The 21822-nt window shown below is 39.4% G+C and overlaps 1 protein-coding gene across 1 annotated transcript in view; it reads right to left on the bottom strand.

Annotated features, from left to right (window-relative positions):
• Positions 1-21822, bottom strand: part of dst (dystonin) — a 120246-nt gene that overhangs the window by 81198 nt on the left and 17226 nt on the right. The window contains exons 5-9 of the mRNA XM_065959701.1: positions 13834-13895; positions 10013-10102; positions 7160-7195; positions 5808-5885; positions 4269-4361 (exon numbers count right to left, since the gene is read on the bottom strand). Coding sequence (XP_065815773.1) covers positions 4269-4361; positions 5808-5885; positions 7160-7195; positions 10013-10102; positions 13834-13895 — 359 coding nt within the window. The remainder of the gene's footprint in view (positions 1-4268; positions 4362-5807; positions 5886-7159; positions 7196-10012; positions 10103-13833; positions 13896-21822) is intronic.

Raw genomic sequence — 21822 nt, forward strand, 5'->3', positions numbered from 1 at the left:
TAAAAAGCAGTGACAAACAAACCGGCAGCCAGATATGAAGCAGTTTGCTTTCCTTTTTCATTCACTCTCATAGACTCACAGCTGAAAGCCGGTCAGCCTCTCTGTCTCCCTCCCTCTCTCTCTCTCTCACTGCATGCTCGTGTGCTCGCTCTCTGGGTCTCTCCTCTCACACTGGAATCCTTCCTGACCTTTGAAACATTTCTCCGGCTTTGCTAATCCAGCACAAACGCCATAAATGCACACACTGACAAGGCCCCCACGTGTTTGCGGCTCTCAGCTGGGCGAGAAGGAAAAAGAAGACTTGTGGACAGACCTGTTTCTGGGCTTGGTAGTCTGCTTCGTCTACACAGTAAACATGTGCATGTGCGCGTCACAGCCGACTCCAAATATTTGTGTCTATAATGAGGGGTGAAGGAAGGACGCTGTTTAAACCGCAAGTGCTTCCCGCTGATGGCCACATATTATGCTGTGAGAAATTTTGGCTCAGCAAGTTTTGGCCTCATGAGGCAAACAAGAGTCCCAGCCAGTCAGACAGCTTTTGAAAAAAAAAACCAGGACAGCGTAGGTCAACGAGAGCAGCAGGAGCAGGGACAAATCCGAGCTGGACAACAAAGTGCTTTCACTTTGTCTATTAATCAGGCTACGTACAATGGCCGAGCCAGAGGTCGGGTTTAAGTCCAACGGTTTAAACAAACACTATTATCGGACCAGATCACCACCATGGCAGTTCACAAGAGGGGAAAACTCGGACCAGGACGTGATTCACCGTATAAAAACCATCACAGCAACTATAAGATTACAAAGCCTAACAGAGCGAGGGCACAAGTACAGTGTAGAAGAATGTATGAATGAATACTTCAATTACACAGCCAGGAAGAGAAAAATAAAGCAGCGTGTGAAACAGTAAATGTAATGTCACCTCTCAGCTCAACTAAAAATAACAGAGTGTCACTGTGAGCTCACAATATTTCAACGCCAGTGAAGTTTCCCTGAAGGTCAAAGTCACCTGACAGCCCACACGGTTCAGTCTCCTGATTACCCAATCTCATACAGCAAGTACGGCCATATCATGGTATTATTACCAAATACTGGTGTGATTGCAGTAACAGATTATTTTGGTACATGATACATTTCAGTAAGATTTCTAAACCCTGTCCTTGGTACAGTTTTAATCGGTGACAATGTTTTAGAAAGTGTGAATGAATGAGAAAACTGAATCATGATAATTTAATGAAAAAAGTACTTAACATGCAGTTAAAGTGAGAGAACATGAGGGCAAAACAAACAAGACAAGAATCAAAAGAAGAATGTGATGACAGTGAACCCGTCACCAGCCACTAAAACACACATTGCATTCTAGTAAGTTCGTCACAATCCAACGATATCTCCACCTGTATTGATTCAACAGCGACAAAAATGCAGTTCTCAGGCACATAACACTGGGTAACATTGCACACATTGCACAGATACATTGGCAACATTTCAGTCCTGAAACACTGCCAATGTATTTGTGCAATTTAGACAGTGTCTTCAGTTGTCCCCAGAAATAGGGTTCAGACAAATTTTAAAATAATCTCTCTCAATCATCACATGTGATCAGGTTGTTGCTCGTTACTAAGGCTGGGAGTCTTTGGGTGTCTCACGTATCGATTCAGGATCTACTCCAGTCATCTGTGGGACTGGATGAATTTCTTTCTTCTCCATTTGGCATCACACTGAGTTAAAGAGCTAGCCTTAGCACTTAGCAGGGAGTGACTGATTAGATGATGATGATGATTCTGATCTCAGAAGAAAAGAATCTCGATTTCTTTCCCCACCTCTACTCGTTGCATCTTCCGGGTTAAAATATGACTGTAGACTTCTGTTTTTTCTAAAGCTTCTGTACTTCCTGATACTCGTGATCATTACAATAACAGTGATTATTTTAAAACACATGCAATTCAAAAGAATCCAAGTATTGACATATTTCACAACCTTACCTAGGACTTCTATTTTTGTTGCTGTGGTATTGAAAGGGTTATCAATGTGATTTGATTTGTGCTTGTATTATCTCGTTTTAAATTCTGGTTTTGTGGCAACCCTATGACACACAGAGAAAGTGACCTCACATCAGGAAGAGAAAGAAAACAAGACAAACAAGAAGCACCCGATTACTTTTTAACAGCTACTAAAGCCCAATGTTCTCTCAATAACATGCCTCAGGTGAAAATACAGAGAGGTCACATATTGTGAGGAATCCAACAGAGGCACTTTTTGATGATCAAACAATGGACGGTGTCTGCAACACCTTAACTAAACTCCAGCAGTGTAACAGTAAACCAGCAGCTTTGAGGCCAAGAGTTCAGCTGCAACATCACTCGATTTATATAAGCTCATTTGAAAAAAAAAAAAAAACTAGCCTGCAGCAATAAGAAAAGCACGTTAAGTATGTCCCCCACAACAACCTCTGTCATGTAGACAGGAACCCCTCCCGTCACACAAAGGCGCGTTATATAAAAATCTGTGCTCGGTTCATACACGTCCATCTGCTGTCAGCTTCGCTTATATAAGCCAAAAGGTGTGCACCATGGCTGAAGCTCTGCATTTTCTCCTGAAGTGTTCTCTTATCCACCCAAATCAAGAAGAAACAGGCCCGCTGCTGCTGGATCGTATGCTCAGGGGCTTGCGTGTGAATGACAGCGGCAGGTGTTGGCATCATCACAGACGCTACCTGTCAGCGCGTTTGAGTCCAGGCAAAAATGATACCAACTACTTTTTCCTTAATTATTTCATTTAGTGCATTAGTCACACATATGTGTTCTTGTTGTAACATAATGAACCAGCTCAATGCTGCATGCCAAATCAGAGCCTTCAAGTCTGAAAGGAAAGTGCAATCAACAACTCAGCCGTGTTAGGGGTGCCAAAGATATTAATAATCCAACGAAAGAGAGCGAGAGAGGGAGAGAGAGAGAGAGAGAGCTTAAGTTAGAAGAAGAATTTTTGGAAAGATGTGAATACTTCCTTGGACACCTGGAATCTCCTGGCATGCACACACAGAGCAAACCCACTAGACATGAATTATGTCACTTCAGCAATAAAATGAAGAGTATTCCCTGAGAGAACATTTCTGAGAACATTCTGGGAGAGCAAACCATTACAACTCTTTGAAAGTATTTTGTAAACGTAGCTGCACATTTTACTGTTTCAGACTTTTTTGCACAAATGCCTCAACTCTTAAAATGCATTACTTATATTTGCTTTTTTTATGAAGCCAACTGAATCACTAATTACTATAGTGCTTTACAGAAAGATCATTTGTATAAACAAACAAGCGTTAGGATATGCAAAACAGGTGCACAAGGTAATGCTACAGCTCTTTTGACAGCAAAGGACAAAGTAGAATCACAATTACATTCACTTGATTGCACACAGCAAAAAAAAAAAACGTAATCACAGCTGGTGTAGTTTTCCACTAACATTAGAAGCTTAATTAACTCCACTAGCTCCACTCACAAGATCAAAGCACCTTAAAGGGTGCAGTAACTAACCCAACCCTAACCCTAGTATAGGAAGCAACAATATAGTCACCTTAATACTCGTGACATTTCACGCATTTAACTGATCAAGTAAATTATAAATATAATCATTAAAACATTTGACTTATTATATTACAGTGCATCAATATGTTAATACTGCAAATAATGAAAGTATTCCTTTCACATACTCTAAAATCAATTAATCATGCAAATTATTGTGTATAATTTGTAAACTAAAAGATTATTGCATGCAGACCAGACTTCATTATGAAGTACATTTAGGCTCCTACAACTGAGTCAACGAGGTTTTCATGCCTCACATCATCCTGTAAAGACATTTCAGCGACACGGAGCCACCTGATATTAACTCATCAAGTTACAACCAGAGCAGAATCCAACATGAACTTAAGGGAGCCGTGTAAACACTGTGATGTGAAATGAGTAAGACCAGGCGCAGTCACACACCCAGCAGGATGTCTGCTGCACATGTTTGACATCTTGTGGTCAAAGATAGGAATCCATTTTATGGGTGGGAACAAATAAACGATAAAAAACTGATCTGGAGTGGTTTGACATGCTTTTATGCTTTTATGTAACTTAATCTGATCCAAGAAGGATTTAAGATACATAACTTAAGTTGTATATATACAAGAAAATTAAGGAAGTAATAATCTAGTATCTGTGCAAAAAATAAACTTAAAAAATTACCTAAAAACAAATGAATAACAAAAACAAAAAGATGAGAACACTCACCTGAAAGTGCAGAATTATGGTCCAGATCAATCCCAGGGTCAGTTTTGGGTTACCATCTGTGATGTCGTCGTTCCTGATATTTACAAGTTTGACCTGATGAAAAGACACACATGATAAATATGTTGCATAATTCAAACCCTAAATCCCTGCTCTTAAATGGTAAAATAAAAGGATCCAACTTAACATTTATTTGGTGTAATAATAAGTTGAAACACATCCACATTCCCCTTTATTTAAAAAAAGTACCACAAGAGGGCGATATAGTCATTCCTTTATGTCGGGGATCACTGTTACTGTAATCCTGAGACTGTGAGGTAACAGGGAGTATGAAAACAAGCATTTTACATGTTAATATTATGACTTTTTCTGTGTTTTTATCCCTGTTTCTGCCTTCACTGCTAACCCCTGGACCTCTCTGATGATTTTATTTGTATCTTCTCTGTTGCTGTTTGTAGCTCAGCACCATTGAAAATGAGGGTTTTGCCTTAATGGGTTGAAATAAATAAATGATGATGCTATTACAAATGTAATGCTATAAACCTGCAAATACTCAAATAAACACCACTTATGGGAGATCGTAATCCTGTGTATTTATTGAATTTAAGGTGTGAATCATAAAGGAGTCTCCACATGTTCAATACAGAAGTGATTCATTAATCCCTCCAGTGCCATCCTAATCATCTGTAATAATTCAAATCAATACGCTGCAGGGGGAGATTTAGGGAAGATCAAACAGTGAGATCATTTTTCATTTAACGACTGCAGCGATTCAATGCATGCGTCTGTTGTGTAGTGTTAGCTAAGACAACAGAACAACTCATTTGTGACCATCTATGAATCCTTTGTCTCAAGTCTTACGTCACATCTGGCTGCGGCTCAGCCCGATCGTGTTCCTCATAACACCCCCCCCCCCCCCCCCCCCCCCCCGGGGGGGGGGAGGGGAGGGCAATCAAAGCTCCCTGAACCCCCTGCTGATGTGATTCCCCGTCAGGCCTCCTCAAATGCTGCTATTATAATTAGCGGCAGGCAGCTGAATTGTCATTTTTCATCCCGTAAGGTGCCATGTGTGCGATGTTGGTAGAACGGGCAGAGTCTAAGTAATCACCACTGTGTGAAGCTGTCTCAGTTCAATTATGTGTTTGCCTTTTCACAATATGATGCAATTCCCAGAGTTCAATGCAGCTGCACGCATAAACAGACACTTTAACCTTTTCTATTCAGCGGTAAACGGCTTTTAGAGAGTTTGCAATCCTGTGTCAACATGTGAAAATTCATATTTAATAATGTGAACATTCAGGCTGGAGGAAATGGGAGAGGAAAGGCAGAAAACCGAGGAATGATTTTTGCTATTTCATCACTCTTTGATGGGTTTTAATCTCACATTTTACGACAGATTTTCAAGCTTAATCCATACATCTACACATTAAAATGTTTTGAAGATAATTGTTTGCAAAAAAAAAAAAATGATTCTATTCTTCAACCAAAGTGAGACAGAAAAACAAGAGGAGACGTTTTTTGTTTACTTTGATTGATCCATACCTGCCGCCTCTTGAGAAAATCCAGTGCTATCTGTACATTCTGCAGCCTGTGAAAGCGCATCCTCCCTCTCTCCCGAGGCTGTGGACACAAAAGAGGGAGCAGGGGACATGCATCGTGATCAGGTCTGACTTAAAATCGGAGAGAACACATTTTGGAAAACTGATTAGTAGCATGAGGTTACAGGACATGCTTACCCTCTGATCTGGTGAGGTTAAAAGAACACACAAAAACTCTACCAATGGCAAAAGTAGCCATTTCTGCAGGCCAGCTCAAAATCTGTGCATGTACACAACATTTTCCACCATGTGCATATCTACAAAGGCCTTCAAGATTTTAACACAACGCTAGACAACACACACAACCATCTTAATCGTAGCGGAAACATATTGAACATTTGTTTCACTGCGCTTTTTCATTAAATGTGATTTTTTTTTTTTTTAATTAAGAGTAATGCTTCATTGGTATTTAATCTCTTCTTATTGGCTAATACATTTGGATATTCGGGCCACAGCATGAGGTAATGGAATGGAAAATGCGTTGAAGCCAAGATGCAGCAGCAGCAGTGGAGGACCTGTGCTGCTTTCAGCCGTGTTTCTTAGGCTGTAAAGCTTAAAGAGAAGAATCCAGCTCATCTCCATAGCAAAGCGATAAGATTTTTATAAACCCCACTCCCCAGGCTTTACGTTCACTGGATCTCATTCAATTATGAGGCCCTCTTGAGGTTTCAAAATAGCAATTACCCAAAAAAGCAGCAGATGAAAAATGTCCTTATGCTCACCAATGCTTGGAGTGCTTTGATCGTATGGCTCAATGATGGGCAAAGCTACTGAAATAGATATAAAGACCCAAGCTTCAGGGCTCATCTTTGTCGTGATTTATTGACTGATTATACTTTTGCAAACGCCAAATGTGTTGCTTTGAGGCTTTTTTGTCTCACACGTGTATTCAAATCATGAGCATGAAGATGTTTGGGTCTTTAGATCATTTCTCTGCATCATCAGTGTCATCTGATTATGTAATCTGGGATTTTTTTCTTGATCAAAAGAGGTCTTTTTTGTGACACAACATTTCTCAAAGTAATCACAAATTTAGCAACATTTTAAAAAAAGTCTACACGCCTATAGAAGAACTACAATCTCTGCTACAGCAAAAGACAAATCATACAGTGGGATTGATTCTTCATTCCTGTTAACCGACCACAACACGCTCTGATTTAGTTTTTGTTAAAAGAGGGGTAAGGTGGATGGGTGGGTGGGTGGATTGGGGGGGCAGGCCACACGTACCCCCTTATCATCATCCACCGTGTCTCCATCATCATGCTGCTCAACTGCGCATGCTTCTGTCCCACTCACCAACCGCAATGTCTTCAGAAAATCACGCTCCCTTGGCTTATCACCCGAAAAGGCAACACATGGGGGGGGAGAAAGGAAGACATGGACACACATGGCGGCCAAATCAAAAGGAAGAAGGACAATGGACAGAAACCAAAATCAAAGAGCCGAGGACGAGGAGGAGGAGGAGGAGGAGGAGGAGGAGGAGGAGGAGGAGGAGGAGGAGAAGGAAAGTAGAAAGGAAACAGGATGTAAACAGAAAACAGATAGCTACTTATTGGATGAAAGTTAGTTACACTGGAGAGGGAGTAACAGCTGGGGCTCCTTGCACAGGAATGCATGCAGTTCATATACAGTAAGGGACATCACAGCATGATAACATTAAGGAAGTCAGGGCTGCACAAAGACTATAGAAAGAATGACATGTTAACGGATAAATGAAATAATACAGAGAAAGGTCTGCTGGATAACGTGCAGAACTTTAATAGCCATTATCTAACTCCAAAATACTGCAGCTACATGCACACTGTGTGCTCTACATGTGCAGGATTAGGAACATATATTCTGAATTTGAACTCTACATGAACATAGGGGCCACTAATGAAATCATCTGTTCAATATTTTGGGTCAAAATAACACGATTTGGACGTAGGTCACTCACAATATTACATTTTAAACTATTCAATTCTTGCAGTTTTTGCTTTACAGTTTCCAAAAAATGTTGGACCCACATGAAGATTTCATCACTTCAAAGAGGGTAGAAGCGAGCGCTGCACAGGGTCAAAAAAAATGGTAGAGTAATCAGGTGCTCTTCAAGGACAGGGGACGGAAGTGGAATAGCTAGTAGATATTTGACTGTCCTGATAACAAACAAAGTCCGTAGTGTGGAAAGGCAGTCTAAACTTTTATACACCATCAGAGTGCCTCGGACTTTCAGATTTGACTGCCGGACTTTGTTTGTTATCAGGATTAGCTACAAGATATTCTAACTGTTTAACACTGACAGCCCTTTTTAATTCCATCTCTGCTTTTATTGATAAATTAGATAATGCTTTGCGAGTATGGTGTAGCATCATTTCCACAATCCTTATTTCATCCATAACCGTAGTGCATTTAAGCATCTGGAAGTCATCTACAAATCATCAACTTTCTGGCTTGCTAAGTGTTTGAAAAATGTCCACACTTGGAAACAAACAACTCCAATTTCACTTCATGGTCAGTGGACAGTTTTAAAAAAAAAAAACAATTACACAACCAGTACAGAAAGAGAAAGAGAAAGTAAGTGTTATCTGTCGATTATCATACTTAGCTGTTCCTGCTAATGCCACAGTTACCTTCACCTCTACTACTGGCATTGGATCAGTAAGTCTGCGTTAGCTGCAGTTGTTGTTGCTGTTTGTTTGTTTCATTTTATGTCTCTTTCTGAAAGGTTTAAGCCTTTTAAATCAAGTTTTTCCTCACCACTGTTACTTTTGTTGTGCTTTTTGTGAATTATGTTTGGTCTTTGTAAATAATAAAGCTAAGAGTACAGTCTGGACATGCTCTTTTGGTAAAGTACATTGGGATAACATTTAATATTGGCGCTATACAAATAAAGATTGATTGATGGTGTTTTGATAGATATAGCTGCACCACTTTCTTCACTCAAATAATACACTGTTCATGATTGTAATATGACTCAATCACAGAACATTTTGTGGAAACAATGGAACGTTCTCATTCTGGGAATGTGTCAGGTGCTGTGGTCTGATTCCACAGAAGTGCAGCAACGTTTTGCTTCCTGAGGGACAAGAATTCAGAATCATCGCCAGCTGAGATCCTCCAGGAATCTGACACAGAGAGGTTTAATGACTTCTCGTGTAGTTGTGGTATTTGAATACAGGGCATGCATAAAGAAACAAGGGCGTGGCAATGACAATTATAGCTTTTATAAACTAGAAGATTGGTGCCTTATCCATGTAGACATTCAGGGGTGTTTTAAACAAGTAGTTGATATAACTGGATTTTTTTCTCTTCCTAATATAGATATCAGTAATGACCCCGGAAAATTCCATATCAGTCGGGCACTAGTAGTTAAAAGTGCATTTTCTTGTTCAAATCTCTCATAGATAATACCTAAGTATTCAATTTAGCATACTTTTTTTTTCTTTGAGTTGAAATTTATTACAACCAATTTTGTATTTTGTAGGTTTTATTGCCTATGTGATCATATCCTTTAAGTTATCTGTTCTTTACAAACACATTACACCCATACAAATTAAAGAATATTTAGGAGGAAGTTAAATAAGCGTTAAAATAGGCAGGTTAGCAGGATGAACTGTGTTAATCATTTATTATTGACTGCCAAGAACTACAACCAAAGAAAATAAATCTTTTTGTAAGACGCGTTTAACATCCCACTGAATAACGCTGCTACTTGAGCACTCGGACTAATACTTTGGCACAAAGCGTCCCATCCATGACTGTATCCAACAGAATATATGTAAAGAAAAGAAAACTGCACAGCTCTAGACTTCCCTACTTTGTATTGTTTTATCTAGAAGCCCGGCCCAGCTAATCTCAGTGATGAGCAAATCAGTCAATTGCATAGCTATCTCTAAATTGAACAGTAATATAAACAGGGTCAAAACATGAAATAATTTAAAGAAAATATGATCGAATGAGTGGATTCAAAATCACAACAGATCTGATTTCTAATAATCAACTCCTAGAATCATCCTAGCATCAGTTACATTATTAAAAGAGAAGACCAGCTGCTTCAGTCAGGTGAAGATATTCACAGAAGAGGAAAGTGTTTTAGTGTTTTGTGATTTCACTCAATCTACATGAACCAAAACAAAGTGAAATAAAGATCGCAGAAAAACGTTGACTCACCAATGTGTCTCCAGACAGAACCTCCAGCAGTGAGATCAGGTTATGTCCATCTCGTAGGTCTTCGTACAGGTCATTGATATGTTTTCGTACCTGGAACGAAAAGGAAAGAAAAATGTGAGAAAACTGTCATATCATACTGATCGTCAACAGTTAAACAATTGTTCATTATGACTTACCGTACCTATACAATTACTTGACATTTTTGTTTTTTATTGTTACTGTATGCAGTTAATACATTTTTTTCTACATATCTGTGTACATATTATTTTCTGCATCTTAATTATGTTTTGTTTAGTTGTTTTTTTTAACTCTGTGATATTTTAGCATTATTTAGGTGGAGGCTTCAAATAAGCTCATTGAGTTTTCTGCCTCTTCCTGCACTGAATGTTGTCTATTTTGTTATTTGTTTAATATGTTTTTTTTCCCTTACTGTGCAAACAAATACATACTACTAATACTACTACATGTACTACATGTAACTGGTATTCAATAGACAGATTTTAAAGACTATTTTTGGCCATTTTGCCTTTATTGATAAAACACCTGAAGACAGACAGAAATTGTGGGGAGGAAAGAGTGAGGTAGACAGAGGCCTGGAGTCGACCTGTGAGTAACGCAGCGAGGAGCCTCGGTACACTGGGCGCCTGATCTATTGACCAAACTAAACATGCGCTTTGTTAAAAAAATAACATTTAAGTGTGCATTGTGCAACTATAACTTATAACCGAAACAAAAGATGATGTCATATTACAAATAATAAAAAATTCTAGTGCTGACCACCGTCTGTTCAGCTGTAAAACTCTACGATGTGCTGTCACTGATTTCGTTCAACTGGAGAAACTAAGCAATGACAACATTCTTTACTTGCTCTACGTTGTTTTCTGCATTATACTTTCTGGTAGAAACATGTCTGCATGTATCTGGACACCTATTAGCCCGTAATACATCTTGATCAGCCTTTATCAGCGTATCATTTCAAGCCAAGAATAACATTTGCATTTGTCAAGCAATACAACTTTCAGGACTATTTCACAGACCAAAAAGTCATCCACATTCTTCCACTTGATATAACTTCAGTAGTATTAGTATTTATTTATTTGCACAGTAAGGGGAAAAAAAACATATTAAACAAAAAAAGAAAATAGACAACATTCAGTGCAGGAAGAGGCAGAAAACTCAATGAGATTATTTGAAGCCTCCACCTAAATAATGCTAAAATATCACAGAGTTGAAAAAAAAACAACTAAACAAAACATAATTAAGATGCAGAAAAGAATATGTACACAAAAATGTATTAACTGCATACAATAACAATACAGTACCAACAAAAAAATATTGCCATAATAGCATATTGCTCATGCCATTCAGTTAGCTTTTCTTTTCAGCTATCTCAGTTGTTGTGGTTCCCTTTTTCATTCACAATTCCCTCAGAACAGAAATGAATGTGCCATACAGCACTCTACATAACACCTTGTGCAGGACATCATTGTGACACTTCATCTAAGCACTTAAGCGTGGCACTTGTCAGCTCCGGTCCGAGGCTTCTTCCTTCCAGCAGGCCCATCTCTCCTTCCTGTCCTAAATACTGCGCCTCTGAAATCACCCTGCAGCCTGCTGACCTGCTTTCACACAGGGCTTTCAGCAACTGTAATCCCAGATAGCAGCCACAGCTGTGGAGCCAAAATAGACCTGGACCCTTATGTTATTGGGTCAGACAAGCAGACCCCCAACTATTACTCAGCACCTCTGAGTTTTCACCGACCATGCGTGAGGCCTGCTGAAATCTAGCTGTCAAACATTACAGATTCCCCCTATTAAACCATTAACTCCAGTTCAACACGTTCCAGCCGCTCGTTTTTACACGCATGTAATTCCTTTGTCGTTTATGCACTTTTCATGTTCGCAGTTCTGCAAGAAAAATCTGATTTACTGATTTTTTTTCTGCCAGTATTGAGATTAAATTTACATGATTTACTCAAAGATTCTCATCCAGCTGGGTGACCCAGTGAGCTGCAGCCAGCACTTCCTCGAGGCATAACTGGAATATAAAACCGGTCATTAGCACTGATTCATGAGAGGCTCCATAGCCATAAAGCAAGGATTGATCTAATTGGCGGAACCCTTAAATTCATCCTCAGGGCAGGTTTATGTCCGACTCAAGCTTTGAAGATGATCATCAAAGGGCGCAAAAACCCTCAGGAGCAAAACAAGAAATACAACTTGGCAGGAGGGACACCAGTGGCCCACCAGTCTCTAACATGGTTGAACATTATTTGCATTTTCAGAGGAAGAAGTCTAAGGCTGAAGCCGCCATAAAGACGTGTTACTAGCAATGCTAGCAGTTGAAGAACCAGAGGTTTTGTTTAAGAACACCAAATAATACGACAGGAGTCTGCATCGACAAAAGCAGCTTTGTAAGGCTGTGCTCAGGGCAAGGCTAATGTCCGCATGCAAATATGTGAATGTATATAATGCGCCGGATAGCCTAGCGGTGATGTAAGGCATTTATCAGCGTCAAAACCAACCTAAAATCATCATAATCAAACAAAAGCATCACCATCATCATCATCATCATCGTCATCAATAATATCATTACTTGTGTAAGTATTCATTAGCTGCCAACGACTCCTATTCATTTTTTTTGCTGTGGTTTCCAAACAGCTATCAGTATTGTTAAAGGCTTTATATGTGATTTTTTGATCCAGCAGATGTCGCCCTTGAGCACCAGCATGAAACCAAAACAACTTGCGCTGCATTGTTGTGTTAGCATGCTAATGCTAGCGATCTTTATTATGCTGGTATCTTCACACTGCATGTAAATTTACCCGTAATGAGCGTGATCTAGAAACACAGTTAAGCAGTGAGTACAGTATGTTATTCTTCTTTTCTCTAGTCCCTCAATTAAACAACTTTTATACACGAGGGGAGGAGTCAGCCGGCCGTCCCGGCAATGTAAACAAACTGAAGATAGGACTCTGAAAACATCACAGACAGTGGGACTCGGGTGTTACACCCATTGTAGACAGTCATGACTCACAGAGTTATTTTCAGAGGATATACTTGATTTCTACATTTAAGTGTGAAAAATCACATATAAAGACTTTAAAATATAACATTTTCCTATCGAGACAACTCTTAAAGTTATTGCTGACAAGACACTGTCTACCTGGAAGATATCCAGTACACTTCAGAAAAGGGGGAGTAATGGGAAGAAATAATTCCCTTTAACAAATGAATGACAGGACTACATTTGTACTTGGCATAACATAAAATAGTGTGATTTTAAGGGAAAAGCAACGTTCATCTTACCACTTATGCTTGAATCATATTACACAAGACAGTGATTCATTTCACAAAGAGATATTAGGTGAGACATGTCAGCGCATGTCTGGCTGTTTAAGTGTTTCATTAACCTGCACAGACAGATGAAACGTTGTCGTAAGCGATTAATTCCTGAGTCAACAAAAGACAACCTGTTGCGACAGCGGTGTAACATCACATGTTGTGTTAAATGACTTTAAGCAGACTTTAATAATATCTGGGGAGGAATGTTAGCATGTTAGGGCCTAGCATGGAGAGTAGTGACTGTCAACACCGTCTACGTTTCTTAAATTGATTGTTTATGTTGGAGAGAATTGATTTGTTGATACTTGAAATGAAAGTGGGATTTTTAACGTGGTTTTCTTTCTGTTTATATGAAAACGTTGGACAGAGATGAATGAGATTCTTATATACAGGAACTTTAACTTTGACATGTTCTGTCATCGTCAATGTTAGAAGAGAAAGGGAGGGGAAAACAACTTTCACACATTCGTTCTTACCTTCACCAGATGCTGGTTTATCCATTTTGTAAACGTCTTTTTCTGCACTCTGTCTCTTTCATCTGAGGAGGAGAGAGAGAGAAAGGAGAAAGATAACGTTGTGTTATTTGACATTATAAAGGAAACACCACAGAAGCGTTTTGGGCAACATTAACCTCCTTCGATGAATAATCATGATCATTAGACCACCCTAATTCTCTTTTGTAAGTGCCTTGCATGTAGACCAGTGGTTCTCAACTGGTGGGTCGGGACCCAAAAGTGGGTCGCAGAACCGTTTTTAGTGGGTCGAGATTGTGTGCCTGGTATTTTGATTTTAAACAGATTTGTTTTGTACCATCTGAGGACAAAATTGCCCAATTTGTCATCAAATAACTCTGATTGGTTTAAAAATATCATACATTTGGGTAGCGATTTGTCATGAATCAGTTGGTGGTGGGTCCACTAGTTGAGAACCACTGATTGTTCTGTGTGCAAAGGAGTCAATGAAAGTTTTTTTTTTAAAGTTTTGTATGAAAGGCAGACGAGTCCCAGTGGCTTTTAGGGAGGATGTCATTTTCCAGAGGCTTACATGGCATCACTCCCTCCTGACTGCTGCTGACCACATGTTTTTTTTAATTTCACATCGCCATAGCAACATGACTTCCTGCAGCCAGAAGCAAAAACCAAGACGCAAATTGATGCAATTTAAAAGAAAATAGTGAACATCCAGTTATGTCTGCTCAAACGCAACTCCTTTCCATTCGTTGTTTTATTACAAGGGAAATAAGAATGAAACTTTCAATATTATGTTTTCTTCTTTTCAACATAATGAACAACTTTGATTTGTCATCGCTGTATTTTTCCAGTTTCAGAGCAAAGATGGATACAGGCCAGTTACCACAACCGTGACTCATTTTCCACGTCTCTGCTAGACAAAACCCTTCTGAGTGATCCTCTATGAACACACTGTTCACGTGTACATTCAATAACATTAACAGCAATCTGCCGGCAAGGCATTGCCACATTTTCTCCCAAAAACAAAGTGGAAAAAGACGTGTTTTCCTGAACTTTGACCACAGGACTAACAGCACAGATAACCTCTCCCCTCCCTTCCCTCAGTGCAGCTTACTAAACCAGTTTTGCTCGAGGATATCTTACCAAGTATTAGCAATGAACAAGCACCGACACGACCAAATCAATCAAGGAAATGACGTTAAGCAGTAAGATGAATACTGACCCATGCAGCACATGAGAGTTACCATGTGAGCTCTCTGCTCCCTCTCAGTCTTAAGCAGGTACTTCATCCTCTGCAGCAGCTCCTGAGGGCTGTCCAGAGGATCGAGGTTCAGGTACGCGGCTGGATAAGCAACTGAGGAAGCAGTTAGCTGTCGTCCTCTTCTCTGCTGCCTGCCTGCCTGCCTGCCTGCCTACCAGCCTCTAGGGCAGCCGTGACTCCCTTTCTCATCGAGCATACAGAGCGAGTCCTGTCAGGTTTTCCATGGCTACTCTCTGTTTTGATTTTCCACGCGGTTTAGTGTTACTCTTGCTCTCAAAACCACAGAAAATCAGAGCTTTCTTGTGTACATGCCTCTGGATGCTTCCAGTGCACTAGAGCCAGTTTATTTAAGCTGCAATTTAAGAGCAATTCAACATAATATCTGATTACAGCCTGATACATGGAATGGAAATACCTTGTCAAATGTGTTTTGAGCACTCTAATCATGTTCAACCAAAAAAATCTTGACTTTTCAGAGTTTTCAGATAATCATCTCTCTATTGTTCAGCTGCCAAGCGTCACCGCAATGTTTACAACAGTAGAAACAAACCGAGACGCATGCAGGTGGAGAGTAATCAACGCTTTTCATGATCCAACCTAAAAAAATCTCAGTAAGGAACTAAATTTCATTGGAAGTTGTTTTGTTCAGAGTTACTTGTTGGATTAATTTTTTACAACCACCTTAAACCAACGACAAATTCTAAAGCTACTGTAAAATTGAGAAATTTAAAAGATTGCATCCGTCAGGACAAAATCTATCAGTTTTTATGATTTCATGGTACGTGCATTTGACAGTTTGTGTCAAGATTTAAAAAAAAAAAAACACAACAGAGGCTTGTGAATGATGTGGAAAATGCACTTCCAGAATAACTGGGGTACCTTAAGAGCTCTGCGACTGTACTGTCTGCAGATTCTTTCATTTAGTTCAGCTAAAAATAGTGCATGTGAAAAGGCTGCTGAGAATTGTAAAGTGGGTTGGTCTGACAATTATTTGTCACATCCAGATCAAGGGCTGGCACAGAGCCTGTTAAGTAAGCTAATACAGTACATCGATGTTTCACTTGATAGTCTGCGGAAACAATATTTGTTACTAAAAGAATCCAAAGGAATAAGGAAATAATCCGTCTTTGTATTGAAGATGCGATGCAGTGGAAGACAGTTCTGCTGTGTCACTGCTGATGTGTCCGCCCTTGTGGCTCCACAGATGAATTAACAGAGAGATGAAGCTGTGCAGTCTGCAGTAGCACACCAATTTGGTTAGTAAAGCCCATTTCTAAGCTCTTTTGCTGCATAATATATGAACCTCGACGGAAAAGCTCATTAATATAGATCCGCCGAGGAAGTATTCCAGGAATCTGTCCAGCTGAGAGCAAAGGGCAGAGGTTGACCCAGCGTTCAGACGTGCCCAGCAGGAGGCTACACTGTACTTCACAAACTACACAGACCACTGATAAAAAAGAAGCATGATTAATAGACTCAGATCAACATCACTGATGCAAAGGGGTGTGAAAATCATTTGTCAGCAGCTGAACCCTTCATGCAGAGGTGCATCAATGCGAGCAGTAAAATAGAAGCAGAATCTTTGAAGCAGGAATAAATACGCTGTGAGATAAGTTATTTCTGTACCTGTGCTTACATGTAAAAATAAGAAGGTGTGTTTAATAGTTTGGTGCCCTCTTGAGGATCTTTGATCACAATGTAAGCAGAGACTGAAGTTTTTATGACTCATAAAGACGTTGAATCCTCTCAGCCTTTAAACAGTAGTCCAACATGAATTGTTCCTAACAAGAAAAGTAATAAAGATAGGAGAAGATCAGATATTAAATCGATATAAACACTTTTTAATGAGGTATTATAAATTATTTCTGCCACACCTAATACATTCTGTGATTTGACCTCTGAATCTAACACAGCTAAGTGACTGGTGGCCTTTCTACAGCTGCCAATAAAGACATGTTTCTTAATCAATCATAAACTGCACACATGTTTTTTTTTTTTTCATTAAAAGACTCTTTTTTTTTTACACAACAAACAAAATGCATTTTTGTTTGCCACACTGTAAACCCCATAACTCAAATAAGAGCAAAAAAGAATCACTCCCTGTGAAGGTTAGTCTGGCTTTTAACTTTATTTTAAAAAAAGAAAGAAAAAAAGGACTGGAACTTAACTTACAAAAATTAATAAAGAAATCTATGATCGAGACTTAAAAAGCACGAGTGGAATTTAATTTAGGATGTGTTTTTAAGTATTTAAGGTATGAAGAAAAAGTCTTTATTGTAATAAATGTAGTACTTCATGCAATAAAAGTAGAACTGTACAGATGTTTGTGTTTTTGTTACTCTAAACTCAGTTAACTAGATTTCATAGAGTTCATATTTACCAGAGGTGATGGATACAGCTTTAAAAAAGGGTGTGGCCTCTGACTTTTTTTTGCTTGATGTTTTAAGCCAAACTAAAAACACTCATTACACATTATATCTGAACCTCTTGATATTTATGGCCCTTTAAGATGTTGTCAGAATATAGTAATTCAAATTTCCTTTAGAGGCAAATTTGCACCATGTTAGGAAGTTAAACCAGTAGTAATTAAGTAGGAGTTTACAGTGCAGTCTTGTGTAATCAGTGTGAGCATACTCAAGTGGTTTCTTTCAATCGAAACAGCAAACAATGCTGAAAATTACACACAGTTGCTATTCTTAAATTAACAACCAACATGTCCAGACAGTTTTAGCCTGTGTCCCCCGTCTACAGTACAACCTGCTCAAAGCCAAAAGTCGAGCACCGCATTCAAACACAGCCACAGAGCTCCTCAGACACTTATTTGTAGACCTCGGCAGAGCACATGTGCGTTGTGGTTATTAATAGCCACAACCCTAAACCACGCTGCCCCTGCAACTGCAGACCACATAATCTGTACCACTTAGGTGACGTCCTTCATTTCCACATAGGAGATAGATGACTGAAGTGAGCACCTGTGGTAGAGGAGAGTCTAACATATGGAAGAGTTGATTTTATGTATTCCTGGAAAGGGGCTTGAATTCAGTTCATATGATCTTATTTTGTTGTGAGAGAGATCAATCCATCCATAAGAAAAGTTTCTATATGTTAAGACACATTTGTCTTGTGTTGCATTCAAATACTCAAAAACTAGAGTTTCAGGATATGACACTCGTACGCCTGCAGGGGTGATACTAAACAGCTCCCAGCAACACACACACACAGAACTTCAGGAAATTACACCAAATGCAGAACAGACAGCACTTCACCCAGATCTCGAATAACCAGATTTTTATCAAATTATCCAAACAGAGGGGTAAAGAAATTGTTATTTTTTGAAGGGATTGTCTGGCACAAAGGGGGCTGGTGACAGCCTTTGGCATCTTGTTACATCAGGGTGCCTAAAATATCCTCAAATTCTGAGCAGAGCGGAGTGAAAAAAAAGTCCGAGCAATCAAAACCCAGCCTGTGTAATCCTCTTGACCTCGCATGGGAGGGAAATCAAAACAGTCATAAAGACTACACTGGAAAAGCCCTCAACCTTCCAGCCTGTGACAAGGACGCGCTAGACATTGTTGCTCAACAGCTCTCATTTCACAGCTCTTGAGTCACAACCAGCTCAGTAAGCAGAGGCATGTTTGCATTAGCTTTGTTTGAGTACAAGGATCTTTGTTGCATGGCAGAGGCCCGGATTTTGTTGTACATATATCTATAACACTGGATATTTGATCTTAGTTTGACAACAAATGCTCATATAATCTATTAAATCAATCATTGTATCGTTAAAGTAAACCTCTTGCACAGCAGCGTAGGGTCCTGGCCACAAACAGGCAGGATAAGAAGAATCACTGCTTTAAACCAAATGCTAAGAGCAGCATGCTAACATCCTCTGAGGCATGATGCAGATGTAATCCTCAAGCATATACAATTTCTGCATTGTTAGTTTGTATACCTTTTCAACATGCTAATTTTTAGTAATTTGCCCTACACAGAAGGCACAGCTGAAGGCATCATTTTGCAGGTTACTGCTCCTGAAGTATTTTGACCTGATGAATGTGCTATAGAGACACTCACTAAGATGTGATGGACTGACATGAAGACAGACTTGCTGCCTATTAACGGCTAGTTGCAACAGTAATCTGAAATTCTAATATTGGATAGTTTACCCTGGTCAGACTTGTCACATTTATTTTTTTAATGGTTTAATGTACATTGATCATTATAATAGAGGCCCAGAGGAGTGGTGACTCAGCACAAAAATGGAGTCCAGTGCATCTTCTTCAGCAGGTTGTTTACATGGTATTCTGTTACCGGCAGTGGTAAGCAAAGTAAGTGGAGGGGAGATAGTTGCACATGCATTTTTCTCATTCTTTGTAAGTGAGCATGCAACACTCAGTCGTCTCGGATGGGCAGGGCAGCATCTCAAATATGTGACTGAAACCGCTCTGCAAATGAAACACGTTGCCAGACCTTGAAAGAAGCTCTTCCAGTCAGAGTTTTGCTTTAGTCTGAAGTCTTAAAACGGAGGGAAAAAGGCTAAAAACTCTCGGCTTCTGTGCAGACATTATCAGCTTTTCTAAAGCTAATTCCTGCAAAGTGCTAGAGATGAAGAACATGTACACCCGAGAGGCAGGGTATGAGCCGCAGCTTCATATAATTTCAGCCTTTTCCTCAACAAAATTGCCTCAATTTCAAGACACAATAGCGCAAAATGTGATTTAAAAGGTTTTTAATCAACACCATAAGTGACATTAGGTTTAGGTCTGTTAAGATGTAAAACTAAAGAACCACTTTAGTTTAGCAGAAACATTTTGCAACCGTTGATGAAAAGAAAACAGAGCATGAAGGTGAAACTGGCACAGCACTCTGATCTACACGGTATCACTACAGAGGCACTCAGTGAAGTCAAGGACAGGAAGAGAGGAAGCATTAATGACTGCTAATAGACACTTAGAAACATGAACAAACACACACACGGTTGCTAACACTTCAATACCTCCGTATGTGCAACAGCTGCAACTGTCACATTTGAGTGATGTGTGCACGGGAGGAGATCAATTTTTTTTGCACGAAAGAATCTGTTTCTTTCAGAGAGAGAGAAAAAAAACCCACAAATGTCCTTGACAACAACTTCAAATGTGAAGAGCGCAGTAAGTAGAAGTTCCTGCTTTTCAGCGTCATCCTAGATGAAGTAACGCTCAGCCACGCTGAATTAGTCTTGCTCTCTAATAACCGCATACCAAATGGGCTCAAACAACTAATAAGAGCTTCTTTCAGTAAAAGCTGCACAAACAATACACTGTTTTATTTCTATCTAGATATAAAAATTAATGGAAAACAAAACACAAAAGACTGCCTGAAACACAAGTATCAGAAAAAAAACAATATTCTACAAACCATGCATCTGCACCAAGCATGCAAATATTTGTTTTATCAGATCACACCATTGGCTATCAGCTGATGCTGCAGGTAACCCTCAACTACCCTTAGACAGAGTTATTTGTGTCAGTTTGAGGATGACTTTGATGTTAATAGGAGTGTTCCTAGTTAACTTATTTCCTGGTCGACTAGATTAAAGATAAGAAAACACTCAGAATATAGTCATGTAATTTGGTTTGCTTATTGTGGCTCAAGTTACAAACGCTAGCACCGCCAGCTATCGGTCTTCCCTGCAGGTTAACATCTCTAGACAATGTGGTTATGGTTGCTCCGGTCAATATGCAAGACAGGCCTGATACTCCCTATTTATTTTTTATCTCAGATTTCTGGATCAGAATACTGCCAGACCTTGAGGCTTCTGCCTGCTCATACGAGACGCTATCTATTTTCTGCGCTTGTTTACATCTGCGCAGTAGAGCATGGTGAGCAGGCCTGTTGACAGGAACTACAGCCAGTCTATATGGATGCAGTTTGAGCATAATATTTGACTGGCATCGAGGGCCGACATGTAAAAATAATTATTATTTATTTAACCGAGGAGTAATTCTGGTGCGGACCGTGAGGGTGAAGACGTTTAACCAATGATTGGTTGCACATTCCTTGACGTTCGCTTTCATGTTGGCTGAGAAGGAGATAAGGGAGGAGGCAGCATGTGGATGACAGCAACCATGTGGTGAAAAAGACAACACTTTGTAATTTTTTAGATATATTGGATTTAAGAGAGAAAATGAGTTACAACCACAAATACTGCAAAATATGCTGATGGCTGAAACATCGTTAACTGTAACACTGTAGCTATTATGTCCAATTCATCTGAAGTTACATTGTCATTGAACAATGATATCAAACATCACCGATTTTCCTCACATCAAAAAGGCCAACAATCTCTTTTTCAGGCTTCTGTGGTCCTGCCCAATTCAGAAATCAGCCTTGAAATTAAAAAAGAAAACCTTCTTAGACATCAGTGAGAGTCACATCCTCAATAAGAAGCCCATCCCCCTACTGGTGAAAAATCATCACTACAACAGCAGAATAAGTCTGACACATCATATTACTTTAAATATAGCAGACAGAGGGGTAAAATCACTTCACTCATGGCTCACTGATGACCAAATCCTCTTCTCACGCTTTTTATGCTACATCCATGAGCTGTATAGCGTTTCAGCTGATATCAGGAAGTTCATAAGAGTTCAGATTTTAAAAAAGAAAACTGAAGAGTCATCAAAACCAGATGGAACTACTTTCTTCCTAGCCAGCTATGAAACAGCGGAGAAATATTGGAGAAATCTGTTTCCTGT

Source organism: Labrus bergylta, chromosome 10, assembly GCF_963930695.1.
Source record: "Labrus bergylta chromosome 10, fLabBer1.1, whole genome shotgun sequence".
Lineage (NCBI taxonomy): Eukaryota > Metazoa > Chordata > Actinopteri > Labriformes > Labridae > Labrus > Labrus bergylta.